We start from the raw sequence: 24,168 nt of genomic DNA, 5'->3' as shown, positions 1-24,168 counted from the left end.
TCTGTAATGTAGGGGGAGTCTGTAATGTAGGGGAGTCTGTAATGTAGGGGGGTCTGTAATGTAGGGAGGGTCTGTAATGTAGGGGGGTCTGTATTGTAGGGAGGGTCTGTATTGTAGGGGGGTCTGTAATGTAGGGGAGTCTGTAATGTAGGGGGGGTCTGTAATGTAGGGGGGGTCTGTAATGCAGGGGGGTCTGTAATGTAGGGAGGGTCTGTAATGTAGGGGGGTCTGTAATGTAGGGGGGTCTGTAATGTAGGGGGTCTGTAATGTAGGGGGGTCTGTAATGTAGGGGGGTCTGTAATGTAGGGGGGTCTGTAATGTAGGGGGGTCTGTAATGTAGGGAGGGTCTGTAATGTAGGGGGTATGTAATGTAGGGGGGTCTGTAATGTAGGGGGTCTGTAATGTAGGGGGGTCTGTAATGTAGGGAGGGTCTGTAATGTAGGGGGGTCTGTAATGTAGGGGGGTCTGTATTGTAGGGAGGGTCTGTAATGTAGGGGGGTCTGTAATGTAGGGGGTCTGTAATGTAGGGGGTCTGTAATGTAGGAGGGTCTGTAATGTAGGGGGGTCTGTAATATAGAGGGGGGTCTGTAATGTAGGGGGGTCTGTAATGTAGGGGGGGTCTGTAATGTAGGAGGGTCTGTAATGTAGGGGGTCTGTAATGTAGGGGGGTCTGTAATGTAGGGGGGTCTGTAATGTAGGGAGGGTCTGTAATGTAGGGGGGGTCTGTAATGTAGGAGGGTCTGTAATGTAGGGGGGGGTCTGTAATGTAGAGGGGTCTGTAATGTAGGGGGGTCTGTAATGTAGGGGGGTCTGTAATGTAGGGGGGGGGTCTGTAATGTAGGGGGGTCTGTAATGTAGGGGGGGTCTGTAATGTAGGAGGGTCTGTAATGTAGGGGGTCTGTAATGTAGGGGGGTCTGTAATGTAGGGGGGTCTGTATTGTAGGGGGGGTCTGTAATGTAGGGGGGGTCTGTAATGTAGGAGGGTCTGTAATGTAGGGGGTCTGTAATGTAGGGGGGTCTGTAATGTAGGGGGGTCTGTAATGTAGAGGGGGTCTGTATTATAGGGGGGGTCTGTAATGTAGGGGGGTCTGTAATGTAGGGGGGGGTCTGTAATGTAGGGAGGGTTTGTAATGTAGGGGGGTCTGTAATGTAGGGGGGTCTGTAATGTAGGGGGGGTCTGTATTATAGGGGGGGTCTGTAATGTAGGGGGGTCTGTAATGTAGGGGGGGTCTGTAATGTAGGGAGGGTTTGTAATGTAGAGGGGTCTGTAATGTAGGGGGTCTGTATTGTAGGGGGGTCTGTAATGTAGGGGGGGTCTGTAATGTAGGGGGGGGTCTGTAATGTAGGGGGGGTCTGTAATGTAGGAGGGTCTGTAATGTAGGGGGTCTGTAATGTAGGGGGGTCTGTAATGTAGGGGGTCTGTAATGTAGGGGGGGTCTGTATTATAGGGGGGGTCTGTAATGTAGGGGGGTCTGTAATGTAGGGGGGGTCTGTAATGTAGGGAGGGTTTGTAATGTAGAGGGGTCTGTAATGTAGGGGGTCTGTATTGTAGGGGGGTCTGTAATGTAGGGGGGGTCTGTAATGTAGGGGGGGGTCTGTATTGTAGGGGGGTCTGTAATGTAGGGGGGTCTGTAATGTAGGGGGGTCTGTAATGTAGGGGGGGGTCTGTAATGTAGGGAGGGTTTGTAATGTAGAGGGGTCTGTAATGTAGAGGGGGTCTGTATTATAGGGGGGGTCTGTAATGCAGGGGGGTCTGTAATGTAGAGGGGGTCTGTATTATAGGGGGGGTCTGTAATGCAGGGGGGTCTGTAATATAGAGGGGGGTCTGTAATGTAGGGGGGGTCTGTAATGTAGGAGGGTCTGTAATGTAGGGGGTCTGTAATGTAGGGGGTCTGTAATGTAGGGGGGTCTGTAATGTAGGGGGTCTGTAATGTAGGGGGTCTGTAATGTAGGGGGTCTGTAATGTAGGGGGGGTCTGTAATGTAGGGGGGTCTGTATTGTAGGGGGGTCTGTATTGTAGGGGGGTCTGTAATGTAGGGGGGTCTGTAATGTAGGGGGGGGTCTGTATTGTAGGGGGGTCTGTAATGTAGAGGGGTCTGTAATGTAGGGGGGGTCTGTATTATAGGGGGGGTCTGTAATGTAGGGGGGTCTGTAATGTAGGGGGGTCTGTATTGTAGGGGGGGTCTGTAATGTAGGGGGGTCTATATTGTAAGGGGGTCTGTATTGTAGGGGGGTCTGTAATGTAGGGGGGGTCTATATTGTAGGGGGGTCTGGAATGTAGGGGGGTCTGTAATGTAGGGGGGTCTGTAATGTAGGGGGGTCTGTATTGTAGGGGGGGTCTGTGTTGTAGGGGGGGTCTTTGTTGTAGGGGGGGTCTGTAATGTAGAGGGGGTCTGTATTGTAGGGGGGGTATGTAATGTAGGGGGGTCTGTAATGTAGGGGGTCTGTAATGTAGGGGGGGTCTGTAATGTAGGGGGGTCTGTGTTGTAGGGGGGTCTGTATTGTAGGGGGGTCTGTATTGTAGGGGGGTCTGTAATGTAGGGAGGGTCTGTAATGTAGGGGGAGTCTGTAATGTAGGGGGGGTCTGTAATGTAGGGGGGTCTGTAATGTAGGGGGGTCTGTAATGTAGGGAGGGTCTGTAATGTAGGGGGGTCTGTATTGTAGGGAGGGTCTGTATTGTAGGGGGGTCTGTAATGTAGGGGAGTCTGTAATGTAGGGGGGGTCTGTAATGTAGGGGGGGTCTGTAATGCAGGGGGGTCTGTAATGTAGGGAGGGTCTGTAATGTAGGGGGGTCTGTAATGTAGGGGGGTCTGTAATGTAGGGAGGGTCTGTAATGTAGGGGGGGTCTGTAATGTAGGGGGGTCTGTAATGTAGGGGGGTCTGTAATGTAGGGGGGTCTGTAATGTAGGGAGGGTCTGTAATGTGGGGGGTCTGTAATGTAGGGGGGTCTGTATTGTAGGGGGAGTCGGTAATGTAGGGGGGGTCTGTAATGTAGGGGGTATGTAATGTAGGGGGGTCTGTAATGTAGGGAGGGTCTGTAATGTAGGGGGGTCTGTAATGTAGGGGGGTCTGTATTGTAGGGAGGGTCTGTAATGTAGGGGGGTCTGTAATGTAGGGGGTCTGTAATGTAGGGGGTCTGTAATGTAGGAGGGTCTGTAATGTAGGGGGGTCTGTAATATAGAGGGGGGTCTGTAATGTAGGGGGGTCTGTAATGTAGGGGGGGTCTGTAATGTAGGAGGGTCTGTAATGTAGGGGGTCTGTAATGTAGGGGGGTCTGTAATGTAGGGAGGGTCTGTAATGTAGGGGGGGTCTGTAATGTAGGAGGGTCTGTAATGTAGGGGGTCTGTAATGTAGGGGGGTCTGTAATGTAGGGGGGGTCTGTAATGTAGGAGGGTCTGTAATGTAGGGGGTCTGTAATGTAGGGGGGTCTGTAATGTAGGGGGGTCTGTATTGTAGGGGGGGTCTGTAATGTAGGGGGGGTCTGTAATGTAGGAGGGTCTGTAATGTAGGGGGTCTGTAATGTAGGGGGGTCTGTAATGTAGGGGGGTCTGTAATGTAGAGGGGGTCTGTATTATAGGGGGGGTCTGTAATGTAGGGGGGTCTGTAATGTAGGGGGGGGGCTGTAATGTAGGGAGGGTTTGTAATGTAGGGGGGTCTGTAATGTAGGGGGGTCTGTAATGTAGGGGGGGTCTGTATTATAGGGGGGGGTCTGTAATGTAGGGGGGTCTGTAATGTAGGGGGGGTCTGTAATGTAGGGAGGGTTTGTAATGTAGAGGGGTCTGTAATGTAGGGGGTCTGTATTGTAGGGGGGTCTGTAATGTAGGGGGGGTCTGTAATGTAGGGGGGGGTCTGTAATGTAGGGGGGGTCTGTAATGTAGGAGGGTCTGTAATGTAGGGGGTCTGTAATGTAGGGGGGTCTGTAATGTAGGGGGTCTGTAATGTAGAGGGGGTCTGTATTATAGGGGGGGTCTGTAATGTAGGGGGGTCTGTAATGTAGGGGGGGGTCTGTAATGTAGGGAGGGTTTGTAATGCAGGGGGGTCTGTAATGTAGAGGGGGTCTGTATTATAGGGGGGGTCTGTAATGCAGGGGGGTCTGTAATGTAGAGGGGGTCTGTATTATAGGGGGGGGTCTGTAATGCAGGGGGGTCTGTAATATAGAGGGTGGTCTGTATTGTAGGGGGGTCTGTAATGTAGGGGGGGTCTGTAATGTAGGGGGGGGTCTGTAATGTAGGGGGGTCTGTAATGTAGGGGGGGTCTGTAATGTAGGAGGGTCTGTAATGTAGGGGGTCTGTAATGTAGGGGGTCTGTAATGTAGAGGGGGTCTGTATTATAGGGGGGGTCTGTAATGTAGGGGGGTCTGTAATGTAGGGGGGGTCTGTAATGTAGGGGGGTCTGTAATGTAGGGGGGTCTGTATTGTAGGGGGGGTCTGTAATGTAGGGGGGTCTATATTGTAAGGGGGTCTGTATTGTAGGGGGGTCTGTAATGTAGGGGGGGTCTATATTGTAGGGGGGTCTGGAATGTAGGGGGGTCTGTATTGTAGGGGGGGTCTGTATTGTAGAGGAGTTCTGTATTGTAGGGGGGTCTGTAATGTAGGGGGGTCTGTATTGTAGGGGGGGTCTGTGTTGTAGGGGGGGTCTTTGTTGTAGGGGGGGTCTGTAATGTAGAGGGGGTCTGTATTGTAGGGGGGGTATGTAATGTAGGGGGGTCTGTAATGTAGGGGGTCTGTAATGTAGGAGGGTCTGTATTGTAGGGAGGGTCTGTATTGTAGGGAGGGTCTGTATTGTAGGGGGGTCTGTATTGTAGGGGGGTCTGTGTTGTAGGGGGGGTCTGTAATGTAGAGGGGGTCTGTATTGTAGGGGGGGTCTGTAATGTAGGGGGGTCTGTAATGTAGGGGGGGTCTGTAATGTAGAGGGGTCTGTATTGTAGGGGGGGTCTGTAATGTAGGGAGTCTTTAATGTAGGAGGGTCTGTAATGTAGGGGGGTCTGTAATGTAGGGGGGGTCTGTAATGTAGGGAGGGTCTGTAATGTAGGGGGGTCTGTAATGTAGGGAGGGTCTGTAATGTAGGGGGGTCTGTATTGTAGGGAGGGTCTGTAATGTAGGGGGGTCTGTATTGTAGATGTAGTCTGTAATATAGGGGGGTCTGTATTGTAGGGGGGGTCTGTAATGTAGGGGGGGTCTATATTGTAAGGGGGTCTGTATTGTAGGGGGGGGGTCTGTAATGTAGAGGGGGTCTGTATTGTAGATGTAGTCTGTAATGTAGGAGGGCCTATATTGTAGGGGGGTCTGGAATGTATGGGGGTCTGTATTGTAGGGGGGGTCTGTATTGTAGAGGAGTTCTGTATTGTAGGGGGGTCTGTAATGTAGGGGGGTCGGTATTGTAGGGGGGGTCTGTGTTGTAGGGGGGGTCTGTGTTGTAGGGGGGGTCTGTAATGTAGAGGGGGTCTGTATTGTAGGGGGGTCTGTAATGTAGGGGGGTCTGTGTTGTAGGGGGGTCTGTAATGTAGAGGGGGTCTGTATTGTAGGGGGGTCTGTAATGTAGGGGGGTCTGTGTTGTAGGGGGGTCTGTAATGTAGGGGGGTCTATATTGTAGGGGGGTCTGTATTGTAGGGGGGGGTCTGTATTGTAGAGGAGTTCTGTATTGTAGGGGGGTCTGTAATGTAGGGGGGTCTGTATTGTAGGGGGGTCTGTGTTGTAGGGGGGTCTGTGTTGTAGGGGGGGTCTGTAATGTAGAGGGGGTCTGTATTGTAGGGAGGGTCTGTAATGTAGGGGGGTCTGTAATGTAGAGGGGGTCTGTATTGTAGGGAGGGTCTGTAATGTAGGGGGGTCTGTGTTGTAGGGGGGTCTGTAATGTAGAGGGGGTCTGTATTGTAGGGAGGGTCTGTAATGTAGGGGGGTCTGTGTTGTAGGGAGGGTCTGTAATGTAGGGGGGGTCTGTAATGTAGGGGGGTCTGTAATGTAGGGGGGTCTGTAATGTAGGGGGGTCTGTAATGTAGGGCGGTCTGTATTGTAGGGGGGTCTGTAATGTAGGGCGGTCTGTATTGTAGGGGTGGTCTGTATTGTACAGGAGTTCTGTATTGTAGGGGGGTCTGTAATGTAGGGGGGTCTGTATTGTAGGGGGGTCTGTGTTGTAGGGGGGGTCTGTGTTGTAGGGGGGGTCTGTAATGTAGAGGGGGTCTGTATTGTAGGGAGGGTCTGTAATGTAGGGGGGTCTGTATTGTAGGGGTGGTCTGTATTGTAGAGGAGTTCTGTATTGTAGGGGGGTCTGTAATGTAGGGGGGTCTGTATTGTAGGGGGGTCTGTGTTGTAGGGGGGGTCTGTGTTGTAGGGGGGGTCTGTAATGTAGAGGGGGTCTGTATTGTAGGGAGGGTCTGTAATGTAGGGGGGTCTGTGTTGTAGGGGGGTCTGTGTTGTAGGGGGGTCTGTAATGTAGGGGGGTCTGTAATGTAGGGGGGTCTGTATTGTAGGGAGGGTCTGTAATGTAGGGGGGTCTGTAATGTAGGGGGGACTGTAATGTAGGGGGGTCTGTAATGTAGGGGGGTCTGTGTTGTAGGAGGGTCTGTAATGTAGGGGGGTCTGTAATGTAGAGGGGTCTGTAATGTAGGGGGGACTGTAATGTAGAGGGGTCTGTAATGTAGGGGGGTCTGTGTTGTAGGGGGGGTCTGTGTTGTAGGGGGGTCTGTAATGTAGGGGGGACTGTAATGTAGGGGGGGTCTGTAATGTAGGGGGGTCTGTAATGTAGGGGGGTCTGTAATGTAGGGGCGGACTGTAATGTAGGGGGGTCTGTATTGTAGGGGGGTCTGTAATGTAGGGGGAGTCTGTAATGTAGGGGGGTCTGTAATGTAGGGGGGTCTGTAATGTAGGGGGTCTGTAATGTAGGGGGTCTGTAATGTAGGGGGGGTCTGTAATGTAGGGGGGTCTGTAATGTAGGGGGAGTCTGTAATGTAGGGGGGTCTGTAATGTAGGTGGAGTCTGTAATGTAGGGGGGTCTGTAATGTAGGAGGTCTGTAATGTAGGGGGGTCTGTAATGTAGGGGGGTCTGTAATGTAGGGGGGTCTGTAATGTAGGGGGGTCTGTAATGTAGGGGGGTCTGTAATGTAGGAGGGTCTGTAATGTAGGGGGGTCTGTAATGTAGGGGGGTCTGTAATGTAGGGGGGTCTGTGTTGTAGGGGGTGTAATGTAGGGGGGTCTGTAATGTAGGGGGGGTCTGTAATGTAGGGGGGTCTGTAAGGTAGGGGGGGGGTCTGTAATGTAGGGGGGTCTGTAATGTAGGGGGGTCTGTATTGTAGGGGGGTCTGTAATGTACGGGTGTCTGTAAGGTAGGGGGGTCTGTAATGTAGGGGGGGTCTGTAATGTAGGGGGGTCTGTATTGTAGGGGGGTCTGTAATGTAGGGGGGTCTGTAATGTAGAGGGTCTGTAATGTAGAGGGGGTCTGTAATGTAGGGGGGTCTGTAATGTAGGGGGGTCTGTATTGTAGGGGGGTCTGTAATGTAGAGGGGGTCTGTAATGTAGGGGGGGTCTGTAATGTAGGGGGGGTCTGTAATGTAGGGGGGTCTGTAATGTAGGGGGGTCTGTCATGTAGGGGGTCTGTAATGTAGGGGGGGTCTGTATTGTAGGGGGGTCTGTAATGTAGGGGGGGTCTGTAATGTAGGGGGGGTCTGTAATGTAGGGGGGTCTGTAATGTAGGGGGGGTCTGTAATGTACGGGGGTCTGTAAGGTAGGGGGGGGTCTGTAATGTAGGGGGATCTGTAATGTAGAGGGGGTCTGTAATGTAGGGGGGTCTGTATTGTAGGGGGGTCTGTAATGTAGGGGGGGTCTGTAATGTAGGGGGGGGTCTGTAATGTAGGGGGGGTCTGTATTGTAGGGGGGGTCTGTAATGTAGGGAGGGTCTGTATTGTAGGGGGGTCTGTAATGTAGGGGGGGTCTGTAATGTAGGGGGGGTCTGTAATGTAGGGGGTCTGTAATGTAGGGGGTCTGTAATGTAGGGGGGTCTGTAATGTAGGGGGTCTGTAATGTAGGGGGGGTCTGTATTGTAGGGGGGGGGGGTCTGTAATGTAGGGGGGTGAAAAACTGCCGTTTTTCATCTCCTTCCCTCTAATTGGAACCCCCAAAGATTAAACTTTTACCCTTTAAAATCTCCATAGGCGACCATTTAAAAAATTCTACAGGTTGCATGTTTTGAGTTACAGAGGAGGTCCAGAGCTAGAATTATCGCTCTCGCTCTACCGATCGCGGCGATACCTCACACGTGTGGTTTGAATACCGTTTACGTAAGCGGGCGCTACTCACGTATGCGTTGGCTTCTGCGCGCGAGCTCGTCGGGACGGGGCGCGTTTTCTGGCTCCTAACTCTTTTAGCTGGCTCCTAGAGATTCCAAGCAAATTTGTCAAACCCTGGGTTCCAGCGTTAACTCTGTATCATCTACCAATCACCGGAGATCAGATACAAAATTGGTGCCGTGACTCGGCCCTTACAAAATTGGTGCCGTGACTCGGCCCTTACAAAATTGGTGCTGTGACTCGGCCCTCACTGAACCTTTCCTCATTAGTCCCTCCCACTGTGAGTTCTCTGACTCCTCCCACCTAGACACCTCCCTTCACATTCATTATCTTGCGTCGCCAGTTGAGGCCATTGGGTGGTGAACTGGGTTTGGCTTCTTATAGCCCATAAGGGTGGCCCGTTCTGTAACCGCACTATGACATCATCATAACACAGTTGTGGCAGCAGAGCGTTGGGATGGAATGGTCTGTTCTGTAAGCTCACTATGACATCATAACACAGTTGTGGCAGCAGAGCGTTGGGATGGAATGGTCTGTTCTGTAACCTCACTATGACATCATAACCCAGTTGTGGCAGCAGAGCGTTGGGATGGAATGGTCTGTTCTGTAACCTCACTATGACATCATAACACATCCCTTTATCTGTCTCGGCCCGTATGTGATACTAACCATCTGCCTCCTTCTCCCCCCCCGCAGGTTTTGTCCCTGGGAGCAGACGTCCTTCCCGAGTACAAACTGCAAGCCCCCCGTATCCACAAGTGGACCATCCTCCACTACAGTCCCTTCAAAGCCGTCTGGGACTGGCTGATCCTCCTGCTGGTCATCTACACGGCCATCTTCACGCCCTACTCGGCCGCCTTCCTCCTGAACGACCAGGAAGACGTGACCAATGAGAACTGCAGCTATTCCTGCAACCCGCTGAGCGTGGTGGACCTCATGGTGGACATCATGTTCATCATCGACATCCTCATCAACTTCCGCACCACCTACGTCAACACCAACGAGGAGGTGGTCAGCCACCCGGGCAAGATCGCCATCCATTACTTCAAAGGCTGGTTCCTCATCGACATGGTGGCCGCCATACCCTTCGACCTCTTGATCTTTGGCTCCGGCACCGAGGAGGTAAGCACCACGCGTGGCCCCTTGTGGTCACCGGCTGCCCTGTTCACTTGCTCCACTGCCTTTCAATGTCTTGGCCTGGCGCAGGACGCACAACACGGGGGGCCGATCACCCTTTCCTGTCTCCTATCACTACGCTGTCCTATGATGAATATTTCCCACTTCCTGTTGGGGGTCACAGAACTGTCACCTGTCAGTGTTAGAATGACAAATGTCCACCCTGGAGGCCTCCAATATGCAAATTTCCGTGTGTGCTGACACCCTACTACTGGCCAATCACTGTGGTGAGCCAATGGGAAGAAACTAAGGGTCAGATGAGCTCTCCAATACCGAAAGTATTGAAATTTGCATAATGGACCGGTAAGGGGGTGTGGTCAGATATTACAGGTACAGTGACAGGTGAGAGGGGGTGTGGTCAGATATTACAGGTACAGTGAGAGGGGTGTGGTCAGATATTACAGGTACAGTGACAGGTGAGAGGGGGTGTGGTCAGATATTACAGGTACAGTGAGAGGGGTGTGGTCAGATATTACAGGTACAGCAAAAGGGGTGTGGTCAGATATTACAGGTACAGTAAGAGGGGTGTGGTCAGATATTACAGGTACAGTGAGAGGGGTGTGGTCAGATGTTACAGGTACAATGAGAGGGGCGTGGTCAGATATTACAGGTACAGTGACAGGTGAGAGGGGGTGTGGTCAGATATTACAGGTACAGTGAGAGGGGGTGTGGTCAGATATTACAGGTACAGTGACAGGTGAGAGGGGTGTGGTCAGATATTACAGGTACAGTGAGAGGGGTGTGGTCAGATATTACAGGTACAGTGACAGGTGAGAGGGGGTGTGGTCAGATATTACAGGTACAGTGAGAGGGGGTGTGGTCAGATATTACAGGTACAGTAAGAGGGGTGTGGTCAGATATTACAGGTACAGTAAGAGGGGTGTGGTCAGATATTACAGGTACAGTAAGAGGGGTGTGGTCAGATATTACAGGTACAGTAAGAGGGGTGTGGTCAGATATTACAGGTACAGTGAGAGGGGTGTGGTCAGATGTTACAGGTACAATGAGAGGGGCGTGGTCAGATATTACAGGTACAGTGAGAGGGGGTGTGGTCAGATATTACAGGTACAGTGACAGGTGAGAGGGGGTGTGGTCAGATATTACAGGTACAGTGAGAGGGGGTGTGGTCAGATATTACATGTACAGTGACAGGTGAGAGGGGGTGTGGTCAGATATTACAGGTACAGTGAGAGGGGTGTGGTCAGATATTACAGGTACAGTGACAGGTGAGAGGGGGTGTGGTCAGATATTACAGGTACAGTGAGAGGGGGTGTGGTCAGATATTACAGGTACAGTAAGAGGGGTGTGGTCAGATATTACAGGTACAGTAAGAGGGGTGTGGTCAGATATTACAGGTACAGTAAGAGGGGTGTGGTCAGATATTACAGGTACAGTGAGAGGGGTGTGGTCAGATGGTACAGGTACAATGAGAGGGGCGTGGTCAGATATTACAGGTACAGTGAGAGGGGGTGTGGTCAGATATTACAGGTACAGTAAGAGGGGTGTGGTCAGATATTACAGGTACAGCGAGAGGGGTGTGGTCAGATATTACAAGTACAGTAAGAGGGGTGTGGTCAGATATTACAGGTACAGTGAGAGGGGTGTGGTCAGATGTTACAGGTACAATGAGAGGGGCGTGGTCAGATATTACAGGTACAGTGAGAGGGGGTGTGGTCAGATATTACAGGTACAGTAAGAGGGGTGTGGTCAGATATTACAGCTGCAATGGGAGGGGTGTGGTCAGATATTACAAGTACAGTGAGAGGGGTGTGGCCAGAAATGACAGGTACAGTGAGAGGGGTGTGGTCAGATATTACAGGTACATTGAGAGGGGTGTGGTCAGATATGACAGGTACAGTGGGAGGGGTGTGGTCAGATATGACAGGTACATTGAGAGGGGCGTGGTCAGATATGACAGGTACAGTGGGAGGGGTGTGGTCAGATATTACAGGTACAGTAAGAGGGGTGTGGTCAGATATTACAGGTACAGTGAGAGAGGGTGTAGTCAGATATTACAGGTACAATGAGAGGGGTGTGGTCAGATATTACAGGTACAGTGAGAGGGGTGTGGTCAGATGTTACAGGTACAATGAGAGGGGCGTGGTCAGATATTACAGGTACAGTGAGAGAGGGTGTGGTCAGATATTACAGGTACAGTAAGAGGGGTGTGGTCAGATATTACAACTACAGTGGGAGGGGTGTGGTCAGATATTACAGGTACAGTAAGAGGGGTGTGGTCAGATATTACAGGTACAGTAAGAGGGGTGTGGTCAGATATTACAGGTACAGTAAGAGGGGTGTGGTCAGATATTACAGGTACAGTGAGAGGGGTGTGGTCAGATGGTACAGGTACAATGAGAGGGGCGTGGTCAGATATTACAGGTACAGTGAGAGGGGGTGTGGTCAGATATTACAGGTACAGTAAGAGGGGTGTGGTCAGATATTACAGGTACAGCGAGAGGGGTGTGGTCAGATATTACAAGTACAGTAAGAGGGGTGTGGTCAGATATTACAGGTACAGTGAGAGGGGTGTGGTCAGATGTTACAGGTACAATGAGAGGGGCGTGGTCAGATATTACAGGTACAGTGAGAGGGGGTGTGGTCAGATATTACAGGTACAGTAAGAGGGGTGTGGTCAGATATTACAGCTACAATGGGAGGGGTGTGGTCAGATATTACAAGTACAGTGAGAGGGGTGTGGCCAGATATGACAGGTACAGTGAGAGGGGTGTGGTCAGATATTACAGGTACATTGAGAGGGGTGTGGTCAGATATGACAGGTACAGTGGGAGGGGTGTGGTCAGATATGACAGGTACATTGAGAGGGGCGTGGTCAGATATGACAGGTACAGTGGGAGGGGTGTGGTCAGATATTACAGGTACAGTAAGAGGGGTGTGGTCAGATATTACAGGTACAGTGAGAGAGGGTGTAGTCAGATATTACAGGTACAATGAGAGGGGTGTGGTCAGATATTACAGGTACAGTGAGAGGGGTGTGGTCAGATGTTACAGGTACAATGAGAGGGGCGTGGTCAGATATTACAGGTACAGTGAGAGAGGGTGTGGTCAGATATTACAGGTACAGTAAGAGGGGTGTGGTCAGATATTACAACTACAGTGGGAGAGGTGTGGTCAGATATTACAAGTACAGTGAGAGGGGTGTGGTCAGATATGACATGTACAGTGAGAGGGGTGTGGTCAGATATTACAGGTACATTGAGAGGGGCGTGGTCAGATATTACAGGTACAGTGGGAGGGGTGTGGTCAGATAATAAAGGTACAATGAGATGGGTGTTGTCAGATATTACAAGTACAGTGAGAGGGGTGTGGTCAGATATGACATGTACAGTGAGAGGGGTGTGGTCAGATATTACAGGTATATTGAGAGGGGCGTGGTCAGATATTACAGCTACAGTGGGAGGGGTGTGGTCAGATATGACAGGTACAGTGGGAGGGGTGTGGTCAGATATGACAGGTACAGTGAGAGGGGTGTGGTCAGATATTACAGGTACAGTGAGAGGGGTGTGGTCAGATATTACAGGTACAGTGAGAGAGGGTGTAGTCAGATATTACAGGTACAATGAGAGGGGTGTGGTCAGATATTACAGGTACAGTGAGAGGGGTGTGGTCAGATGTTACAGGTACGAGAGGGGCGTGGTCAGATATTACAGGTACAGTGAGAGAGGGTGTGGTCAGATATTACAGGTACAGTAAGAGGGGTGTGGTCAGATATTACAACTACAGTGGGAGGGGTGTGGTCAGATATTACAAGTACAGTGAGAGGGGTGTGGTCAGATATGACATGTACAGTGAGAGGGGTGTGGTCAGATATTACAGGTACATTGAGAGGGGCGTGGTCAGATATTACAGGTACAGTGGGAGGGGTGTGGTCAGATATTACAAGTACAGTGAGAGGGGTGTGGTCAGATATGACATGTACAGTGAGAGGGGTGTGGTCAGATATTACAGGTATATTGAGAGGGGCGTGGTCAGATATTACAGCTACAGTGGGAGGGGTGTGGTCAGATATGACAGGTACAGTGGGAGGGGTGTGGTCAGATATGACAGGTACAGTGAGAGGGGTGTGGTCAGATATTACAGGTACAGTGAGAGGGGTGTGGTCAGATATTACAGGTACAGTGAGAGGGGTGTGGCCACATATTACAGGTACAGTGGGAGGGGTGTGGTCAGATATGACAGGTACAGTGAGAGGGGTGTGGTCAGATATTACAGGTACAGCGAGAGGGGTGTGGTCAGATAATACAGGTACAATGAGAGGGGTGTGGTCAGATATGACAGGTACAGTGAGAGGGGTGTGGTCATGTATTACAGGTACAGCGAGAGGGGTGTGGTCAGATAATACAGGTACAATGAGAGGGGTGTGGTCAGATATTACAGGTACAGTAAGACGGGTGTGGTCAGATATTACAGGTACAGTGAGAGGGGTGTGGTCAGATATTACAGGTACAGCGAGAGGGGTGTGGTCAGATAATACAGGTACAGTGGGAGGGGTGTGGTCAGATATGACAGGTACAGTGAGAGGGGTGTGGTCATGTATTACAGGTACAGTGAGAGGGGCGTGGTCAGATATTACAGGTACAATGAGAGGGGCGTGGTCAGATATTACAGGTACAGTGAGAGGGGTGTGGTCAGATATGACAGGTGATGATCTCACAGTCTCCTGATTGGTGTTTGGAATCTTCTCTCTGCTTTATTAGTAAATGTCATGATGAGTGAAATGTGTCGGGGGAGGTGATGGATGAGTGACATCTGACATCATCTATCACTCCTCACTCATCTGTCATGAATGAGGGCGTGGCCTCTGTGTGAACTGTTGACACTGTTGGGTTGGCTCCTCCCGGTTGGTTCCTCCCGGTTGGCTCCTCCCTGTTGGCTCCTCCCGGTTGGCTCCTCCCGGTTGGCTCCTCCCTGTTGGCTCCTCCCGGTTGGCTCCTCCCTGTTGGTTCCTCCCGGTTGGCTCCTCCCTGATGGCTCTTCCCGGTTGGCTCCTCCCGGTTGGCTCCTCCCTGTTGGCTCCTCCCTGTCTGGCGCTCTGTGTGCTGCTCCTGGCTTTGGATTGGCTCTTCACTCTCCATGGCTGCCGCTTCTCTTCTCTGACTGTACAGAGCCTCAGCCTGCGGCTCCCACACTGAACATGCGTGTGACGGGGGATGGGGAGGGAGGTTTCAGGATACCGGGATTGGTCAGAGAGTGAGTCTGGGAGCAGAACAGTCTGTCACTTAGGATGCCCATTGGTCAGAGAGTGAGCCTGGGGAGCAGGACAGTCTGTCACTTAGGATGTCCATTGGTCAGAGAGTGACCCAGGGGAGCAGAATCTGTATTTTAGGATGCCCATTGGTCAGAGAGTGAGCCTGGGTGGAGCAGAACAATCTGCCACTTAGGATGCCCATTGGTCAGAGAGTGACCCAGGGGAGCAGAATCTGTCACTTGGGATGCCCATTGGTCAGAGAGTGAGCCAGGGTGGAGCAGAATAATCTGTCACTTAGGATGCCCATTGGTCAGAGAGTGAGCCTGGGTGGAGCAGAACAATCTGTCACTTAGGATGCCCATTGGTCAGAGAGTGAGCCTTGACTCAGCAGAACAGTCTGTCACTTAGGATGCCCATTGGTCAGAGAGTGAGCCTGGGTGGAGCAGAACAGTCTGACACTTAGGATGCCCATTGGTCAGAGAGTGAGCCTGGGTGGAGCAGAACAATCTGTCACTTAGGATGCTCATTGGTCAGAGAGTGAGCCGTGACTCAGCAGAACAGTCTGTCACTTAGGATGCCCATTGGTCAGAGAGTGAGCCTTGACTTAGCAGAACAGTCTGTCACTTAGGATGCCCATTGGTCAGAGAGTGAGCCTGGGTGGAGCAGAACAGTCTGACACTTAGGATGCCCATTGGTCAGAGAGTGAGCCTGGGTGGAGCAGAACAATCTGTCACTTAGGATGCTCATTGGTCAGAGAGTGAGCCGTGACTCAGCAGAACAGTCTGTCGCTTGGGATGCCCATTGGTCAGAGAGTGAGCCTTGACTCAGCAGAACAGTCTGTCGCTTGGGATGCCCATTGGTCAGAGAGTGAGCCTTGACTCAGCAGAACAGTCTGTCGCTTAGGATGCCCTTTGGTCAGAGAGTGAGCCTTGACTCAGCAGAACAGTCTGTCGCTTGGAACACTCATCAGTCAGAGATTGAATCAAAAATTTCTTTCTTTCAAGTTAAGGAAGAGGATCGAAGAAAGTGCAAAGAGCCGGAGAGAGGTAAAGTGTCTGTCTGAGGGGGTCTCGTGTCCGATGATTCCGGTCTCTGGTTGTTGTAACAATGTATCACTGTCACTGAGTGCGATCGATCGATCCTCATATCACCCCTGGATGGGACCTCATTGTCTATACACATTGTTATCATGCGGGGGACCAGCCTGGCCCGAGGGCTCCCCCTGGTGTTATCTATGTGAACAATTCCCATTACAATGTACATATGATGCAGTACTGATGTCATAGCTGCATGAAGGCGGGGTCTCCCTCCTGATTGGGGGAGACAGAGGAGGCGGGACTATCAGCGGGACGATGTGTATAAACTGCTTTCTGTGCGTTTTTCATCCTTCAATTCTGTGTTCTGCTGAATCTCCGCCCCCCGAATGACAGACGCCATCTTTATAATAATAAACCGATCGAGTCCTTTAAATGATCCCCCGATGGGGGAGGGGAGCTTCTCCGAGATCAGAGACAATCACAACCCAATAGGGCCGGTCCTGGGGGCCTGATTACACCCCCTGATACCCCCCCACCCTGATTACACCCCCAGATCCCCCCACACCACCCTGATTATATTCCCAGATACCCGCCACCCTGATTACAACCCCAGATACCCCCCCACCCTGATTACACCCCCAGATACCCCCCACCCTGATTACACCCCCAGATACCCCCCACCCTGATTATATTCCCAGATACCCCCCCACCCTGATTACACCCCCAGATACCCCCCCCCCACCCTGATTATATTCCCAGATACCCCCCACCCTGATTACACCCCCAGATACCCCCCCACCCTGATTACACCCCCCAGATACCCCCCCACCCTGATTACACCCCCAGATACCCCCCACCCTGATTATATTCCCAGATACCCCCCACCTTGATTACACTCCCAGATACCCCCCACCCTGATTACACCCCCAAATACCCCCCACTCTGAATACACACACCCAGATACACCCCCACCCTGATTACACCCCCAGATTCCTACTCTGATTACACCCTCAGATACCCCCCACCTTGATTACACCCCCAGATTCCTACTCTGATTACACCCCCAGATACCTCCCACTCTGAATATACCCCCCACCCTGATCACACCCCCCATATTCCTCCACCATAATCACACCTCCCCCAGATACCACCCCACACTGATCACACTCTTCCTGTCCTGGGGGGATAGTCTTCTCTTTCTGTCCTGGGGGGATAGTCTTCTCTTCCTGTCCTGGGGGGGTTTGTCTTTTCTTCCTGTCCTGGGGGGATAGTCTTCTCTTTCTGTCCTGGGGGGATAGTCTTCTCTTCCTGTCCTGGGGGGGTTTGTCTTTTCTTCCTGTCCTGGGGGTATAGTCTTCTCTTCCTGTTCTGGCGTGATGGTCTTCTCTTCCTGTCCTGGGAGGGATAGTCTTCTCTTCCTGTCCTGGGAGGGATAGTCTTCTCTTCCTGTTCTGGCGTGATGGTCTTCTCTTCCTGTCCTGGGGGATAGTCTTCTCTTCCTGTCCTGGGAGGGATAATCTTCTCTTCTTGTCCTGGGGGGATAGTCTTCTTTTCCAGTCCTGGGGGGGTTGTCTTCTCTTCCTGTCCTGGGGGGGATAGTCTTCTCTTCCTGTCCTGGGAGGGATAGTCTTCTCTTCCTGTCCTGGGAGGGATAGTCTTCTCTTCCTGTCCTGGGAGGGATAGTCTTCTCTTCCTGTCCTGGGGGATAGTCTTCTCTTCCTGTCCTGGAGGGATTGTCTTCTCTTCCTGTCCTGGGGGGGATAGTCTTCTCTTTCTGTCCTGGGGGTATAGTCTTCTCTTCCTGTTCTGGGGGGATAGTCTTCTCTTCCTGTCCTGGGGGGATAGTCTTCTCTTCCTGTCCTGGGGGGGATAGTCTTCTCTTCCTGTCCTGGGGGGATAGTCTTCTCTTCCTGTCCTGGGGGGATAGTCTTCTCCTCCTGTCCTGGGGGCATAGTCTTCTCCTCCTCTCCTGGGGGGATAGTCTTCTCTTCCTGTCCTGGAGGGATAGTCTTCTCCTCCTCTCCTGGGGGTATAGTCTTCTCTTCCTGTTCTGGCGTGATAGTCTTCTCTTCCTGTCCTGGGGGATAGTCTTCTCTTCCTGTCCTGGGAGGGATAGTCTTCTCTTCTTGTCCTGGGGGGATAGTCTTCTTTTCCTGTCCTGGGGGGGGTTGTCTTCTCTTCCTGTCCTGGGGGGATAGTCTTCTCTTCCTGTCCTGGGGGGGATAGTCTTCTCTTCCTGTCCTGGGAGGGATAGTCTTCTCTTCCTGTCCTGGGAGGGATAGTCTTCTCTTCCTGTCCTGGGGGGATAGTCTTCTCTTCCTGTCCTGGAGGGATTGTCTTCTCTTCCTGTCCTGGGGAGGATAGTCTTCTCCTCCTCTCCTGGGGGGATAGTCTTCTCTTCCTGTCCTGGGGGATAGTCTTCTCTTCCTGTCCTGGGGGGATAGTCTTCTCTTCCTGTCCTGGGGGGATAGTCTTCTCTTCCTGTCCTGGGGGGGATAGTCTTCTCTTCCTGTCCTGGGGGGATAGTCTTCTCTTCCTGTCCTGGGGGGATAGTCTTCTCTTCCTGTGCTGGGGGGGATAGTCTTCTCTTCCAGTCCTGGGGGGGATAGTCTTCTCTTCCTGTCCTGGGGGGATAGTCTTCTCTTCCTGTCCTGGGGGGATAGTCTTCTCTTCCTGTGCTGGGGGGGATAGTCTTCTCTTCCAGTCCTGGGGGGGATAGTCTTCTCTTCCTGTCCTGGGGGGGATAGTCTTCTCTTCCTGTCCTGGGGGGGTAGTCTTCTCTTCCTGTCCTGGGAGGGATAGTCTTCTCTTCCTGTCCTGGGGAGGATAGTCTTCTCCTCCTCTCCTGGGGGGATAGTCTTCTCTTCCTGTCCTGGGGGGGATAGTCTTCTCTATGTCCGCCCAATGCCTTATCCTCTCCTATTTATACATAAAACCTTCCCAATTGCGCCATTGATGATTAACTCAACCAATAAAAAGGCTCTGCAGTGACAATATGGCTGACGGCGAGGGGCGGTGTCAAGTCTCCGTGGTGTTCGTGTGACTTTGTGGCCTTCTCCGTCTTCTTGTTAATCTTATCTCTCGTCTGATGTGTTTTCCGTCTCGTCTCGGGTGCAGAATTTTCTGGTGTCTAAATCTCGTTTTGTATCCCCCCAGACCACCACTCTGATTGGCCTGTTGAAGACGGCCCGCCTCCTGCGCTTGGTACGGGTGGCCCGTAAGTTAGACCGCTACTCGGAGTACGGAGCCGCCGTCCTCTTCCTCCTCATGTGCACCTTCGCCCTCATCGCTCATTGGCTGGCCTGCATCTGGTACGCCATCGGTCACATGGAACACTACGACCAGGAATATCGATCGATCGGCTGGCTCTATTCGCTGGGCACCCAGATCATGAAGCCGTACAACAACAGCAACATGAAGTCGGGGCCGTCCATCAACGACAAGTATGTCACCGCCCTCTACTTCACCTTCAGTAGTCTGACCAGCGTGGGCTTCGGGAACGTGTCCCCCAACACCAACTCCGAGAAGATCTTCTCCATATGCGTCATGCTGATCGGATGTAAGTAGCTCCATCATATACCGTCATGGTGATCGGATGTAAGTAGCTCCATCAGATACCGTCATGGTGATGCGCTGCCAAAAAAATAGTTTTTTGTTTTTTTTCCAAAATTCGTCAATTTGGAATTCAAAAATTCAGAATTTGTAAAATCATAAATTTGGAAATTTGGAGTTCGAAAATCAGAAAACTCAAAATTTGGAATTGTGAAAATCCAAATATCGGAGATTTAAAAATTCCGAAAATCCAAAGATAAGAAAGGAAAATTCAAAAATTCTAAATAATAACTAACTAATAATAACAACTATTACATTCTAGGTATCGGAATTTCCTTTCAAATTGGGCCGTTAGAGAACGTAACGAATACGAATTTTTCTGAAGTTACGAATCATCCGAAATAACGAATACGGCGTCTAAACAAATGGAACCTAACTGATTAATAATAATAAAAAACAAATAAAAACGTTTTATTATTACTATTTATTATTAATTTGTTCCGCTCCATTCATTTAGACACCGTGGCCCGGATTCAGAAAGAAGATACGCCGTCGTATCTCTGAGTTCCGCCGGTCGTAACTATGCGACTGATTCATAGAATCAGGTTCCGCATAGATCTCCCTAAGATCCGCCAGGTGTAAGTGACTTACACCATCGGATCTTAGGCTGCAATCTCACGCTGGCCGCTAGGTGGCGTTTCGTTTTTTTTACGCGACGAATATGCAAATGAAGATTTCCGCCGATTCAGAAACGAACGACCGCCCGGCGCATTTTTTTTACGTCGTTTGCGCTTGGCTTTTTCCGTCGTAAAGTTACCCCTGCTATATGCGGCGTATCCTATGTTAAGTATGGCCGTCGCTCCCGCGCCGAGTTTTGAAAATTTACGTTGTTTGCATAAATCGATTCAGAAAAGGGCTGGACGTAAGTTACGCTCACGACGAAACCAATGACGTCCTTGCGACGTCATTTGGAGCAATGCACGCTGGGAAATTTGACGGACGGCGCATGCGCAGTTCGTTCGGCACGGGGGCGCGCCTGATTTAAATTCAACACGCCCCCTAGCCACGGAATTTGAATTCCGCTGGGGGATTTACCATACGCCGCCGCAAATTTAGAGCCAAGTGCTTTCTGAATACAGCACTTGCCTCAAAAACTTGCGCCGGCGGATCGTAAATCAGATAGGTTACGCGGATCTAAAGATCTGCTAACCTATCTAAATCTGGCCCCATATTCGTTATTTCAGATGATTCGTAACTTTGGATAAATTCATATTCGTTACGTTCTCTAACAGCCAAATGTGAAAGGAAATTCCAATACCTATCATTTAAAAATTAGTAATAGTTAAGTTATTATTAGTTAATTATAATTTCTAATTTTCAAATTGACGAATTTTCAAATTTACTAAATTTGAAAATTCGTAAATCAAAAAATTAGTAAATTAGAAAATTTGTAAATTTGAAAATTTATAATTTTGTAAATTTGAAAATTCGTAAATTTGAAAATTCGTAAATTTGAAAATTCGTAAATTTGAAGATTAGTAAATTTGTAATCTTCAAATTTATTAATTTACAAATTTACTAATTTACAAATTTACGAATTTTCAAAATTACAAATTTACGAATTCACAAATTCACAGTTTCAAATTTACGAATTTTCTAATTTACTAATTTACAATTTTTTTAATTTACGAATTTACAAATTTACGAAGTTTCAAATTTTACGAATTTTTAAATTTACGTTTTTGCGAAATTAGTTAAAGAAAAGAATTAGACAGAAACGATTTGCACATGTCATGTGATCGCCCATGCCGGTGTTCTGTCGAAACAGCCGACACGTCGAAATCTCAATCACGTACCTTTTGGTGTATTTCCAGTGGCAGATTTTGGCGAATTGGCTTTACTGCCTATGCGCGCTTGCGCATGCGCCCCGACACCTTGCTCATGTGCACTGGCAGCTGTTGGAGAACTCGATGAGTCGATGTCGTGACGTACCTTGCGCATGCGCACTGCAGTGATTGGAAGATCCAACGGGGTTTCTGTTATTCTGTCGCGCACGCGCATGGGCAGTAGAGCCAAGTCTTCGGAATCTGCTGCTGGAGAGTCACCGAAAAAAGTGACGTAATTGGAGATTTTGACGAGTTGGATGTTTTCGACAGAACACCGGCACTGAATTGGTGATCACATGACTTTGTTTATAAACAGACAAAGCTCCGTTCACGTCGCGGCGTCCCGAATCTCGAACGGAATCACAGCGATTCTTCCTGCAAATCGCAGGATGCCCTTGCAATCCCCGTCACTTCCGATGGCACCCCCGATCGCAGTGTGATTTTGTTGCGTTTGTCACCTGATGATTCGCCGTAAAAAAAAAAACGCTTAAACAGAATCGAAAAGAACTTCTTTTGGGTGACAGGCGTACCGCCATTCTTTTTTTACTTGATTTTTCCACGATTCGTCGTCCGTGGCAAAATTGCGCGGCGATCGGGGGGTGTCATTGGAAGTGACGGGGATCGCAAGGGGGGGGTTCCCACGATCTGGGATGTCTACATGCTGATCACCGCTCCTGAACCGAATCGGCGATCACATGACTTTGTCTCTGTAAAGATACATTTAGCAACAAAGTTCTGGATGAGGGCGCGTCTGGAAATTTGTGTCACACTGCCATCTACAGGACATTCAGAGGAAGAGCAGCCAACGCCGTTTTCCAGTTATCTGCAGATCATCCCGACAAAAAAGGAGCAACAAATCTTCTCCCGTCTCCTTATAGAAGGAACTTCCCCCGGGGATGGATTCTGCCATCTGCAATAAGAACTGTCTGTGTTACCCTGCAGCCACCAATCTGGTTACTATCAGTGCAGGCGCGCTTCCTTTGGTGATGCGGCATCACAGACAGTCATCCTGTAAAAGGTGACGGTGCCGTGTTCCTGTTCCCAGACTCCACCCTTCGCTCCACCCCCCCAGGGACAGATGTTTGTTCAGAAGATGCACATTGCGGTATCTATAATGGAGTAAATGTAACATTGTCTCTCCTTTCCTCTTCTCCAGCGTTGATGTACGCCAGCATTTTCGGGAATGTGTCCGCGATCATCCAGAGGTTGTACTCCGGCACCGCCAGGTACCACACACAGATGCTGCGGGTCCGAGAGTTCATCCGATTCCACCAGATTCCCAACCCCCTACGCCAGCGACTGGAGGAGTATTTCCAACACGCCTGGTCATACACCAACGGCATTGACATGAACGCGGTGAGTCCATCCATCTCTGACAACCCCTGACAACCATTGTATCTCACCTCCTGTCCTTACCAGGAATCTCTGTGACCCCGACGTCCTCCACCGCCCTCCACCACCCCACTCCACCATCCTCCACCGCCCTCCAGCGTCCACCACCCCTCTCCACCGTCCTCCACCGTCCACCACCCCACTCCACCATCCTCCACCGCCCTCCACCGTCCACCACCCCACTCCACCATCCTCCACCACCCTCCACCGTCCACCATCCTCCACCGTCCACCACCCCTCTCCACCGCCCTCCACCGTCCACCACCCCACTCCACCATCCTCCACCGCCCTCCACCGTCCACCACCCCACTCCACCATCCTCCACCACCCTCCACCGTCCACCATCCTCCACCGCCCTCCACCGTCCACCACCCCACTCCACCATCCTCCACTGCCCTCCACCGCCCTCCGCCATCCTCCACCGTCCACCACCCCTCTCCACCGTCCTCCACCCCACTCCACCATCCTCCACCTCCCACCACCCCTCTCCACCGTCCTCCACCCCACTCCACCATCCTCCACCGCCCTCCACTGTCCAGCACCCCTCTCCACCGTCCTCCACCGCCCTCCACCATCTTCCAACGTCCTTCACCGCCCTCCACCGTCTACCACTGCCCTCCACCACCCTCCACCGCCTTCTACCCTCCTCCACTCTCCACCGCCCTCCACCGCCCTCCACCACCCTCCAATGTCCTCCACCGCCCTCCACCGTCTACCACCCCACTCCACCATCCTCCACCGTCCACCACCCCTGTCCACCGTCCTCCACCGCCCTCCACCATCTTCCAACGTCCTTCACCGCCCTCCACCGTCTACCACTGCCCTCCACCACCCTCCACCGCCTTCTACCCTCCTCCACTCTCCACCGCCCTCCACCACCCTCCAATGTCCTCCACCGCCCTCCACCGTCTACCACCCCTCTCCACCGCCCTCCACTGTCCCCCACCCCTCTCCACCGCCCTCCACCGTCCACCACCCCTCTCCACCGCCCTCCACCGTTCTCCACCGCCCTCCACCATCCTCCACCGCCCTCCACCGTCCACCACCGCCCTCCACCACTCTCCACCACCCTCCACCGCCCTCCACCACCCTCCAATGTCCTCCACCATCCTCCAACATCCTCCACCGTCCTCTACCCTCCACCGCCCTCCACTCTCCTCCACCGCCCTCCACTGTCCTCCACCGCCCTCCACTCTCCTCCACCGCCCTCCACTCTCCTCCACCGCCCTCCACTGTCCTCCACCATCCTTTGCTGCCCTCCACTCTGCTACAACCATCTCATCACTGTACTGTCTTCTCATTATCATCCTCTCCTCCATATTACTGTCTTCACCTTATTATCATCTCCTCCTTATCTCCATCCTCTGTGATCTCTTCAGTAGCACTCCCTCTTTGTCTCAACTCTACCATTCTCTTCTTCCTGACATTTTTTCCCGTCCAATGTTCTCTTTTATATCCTGAGAAAAATAGATAAAGGTCTGGTGTCACCAGAGACACACCTCCATCCCTGCATTTAGCGTCAAAAAAGAAAAATTCGCCCTTGGGACTTTGAGTGAGGTGAGCACTATGGAGCCAATAAAATAACAGGAGTAATTACAGTATATATATATATATTTTATTGGCTCCATAGTGCTCACC

At 51.2% G+C, this 24,168-nt stretch overlaps 1 protein-coding gene across 2 annotated transcripts in view; it reads left to right on the top strand.

Moving 5' to 3' along the window:
- KCNH2 (potassium voltage-gated channel subfamily H member 2) overlaps positions 1–24,168 on the top strand; it is a 294,893-nt gene that overhangs the window by 242,498 nt on the left and 28,227 nt on the right. For both annotated transcript variants that reach the window (XM_040355386.1, XM_040355384.1), the window contains exons 6-8: positions 8,975–9,400; positions 18,857–19,259; positions 22,295–22,494. In XM_040355386.1, the coding sequence (XP_040211320.1) occupies positions 8,975–9,400; positions 18,857–19,259; positions 22,295–22,494 (1,029 nt within the window). The remainder of the gene's footprint in view (positions 1–8,974; positions 9,401–18,856; positions 19,260–22,294; positions 22,495–24,168) is intronic.

Source organism: Rana temporaria, chromosome 5 (genome assembly GCF_905171775.1).
Source record: "Rana temporaria chromosome 5, aRanTem1.1, whole genome shotgun sequence".
NCBI classification, from domain to species: Eukaryota; Metazoa; Chordata; class Amphibia; order Anura; family Ranidae; genus Rana; species Rana temporaria.
The sequence above is the reverse complement of the archived record's forward strand: the minus strand, read 5'-3'. Positions and strand labels throughout refer to the sequence as shown.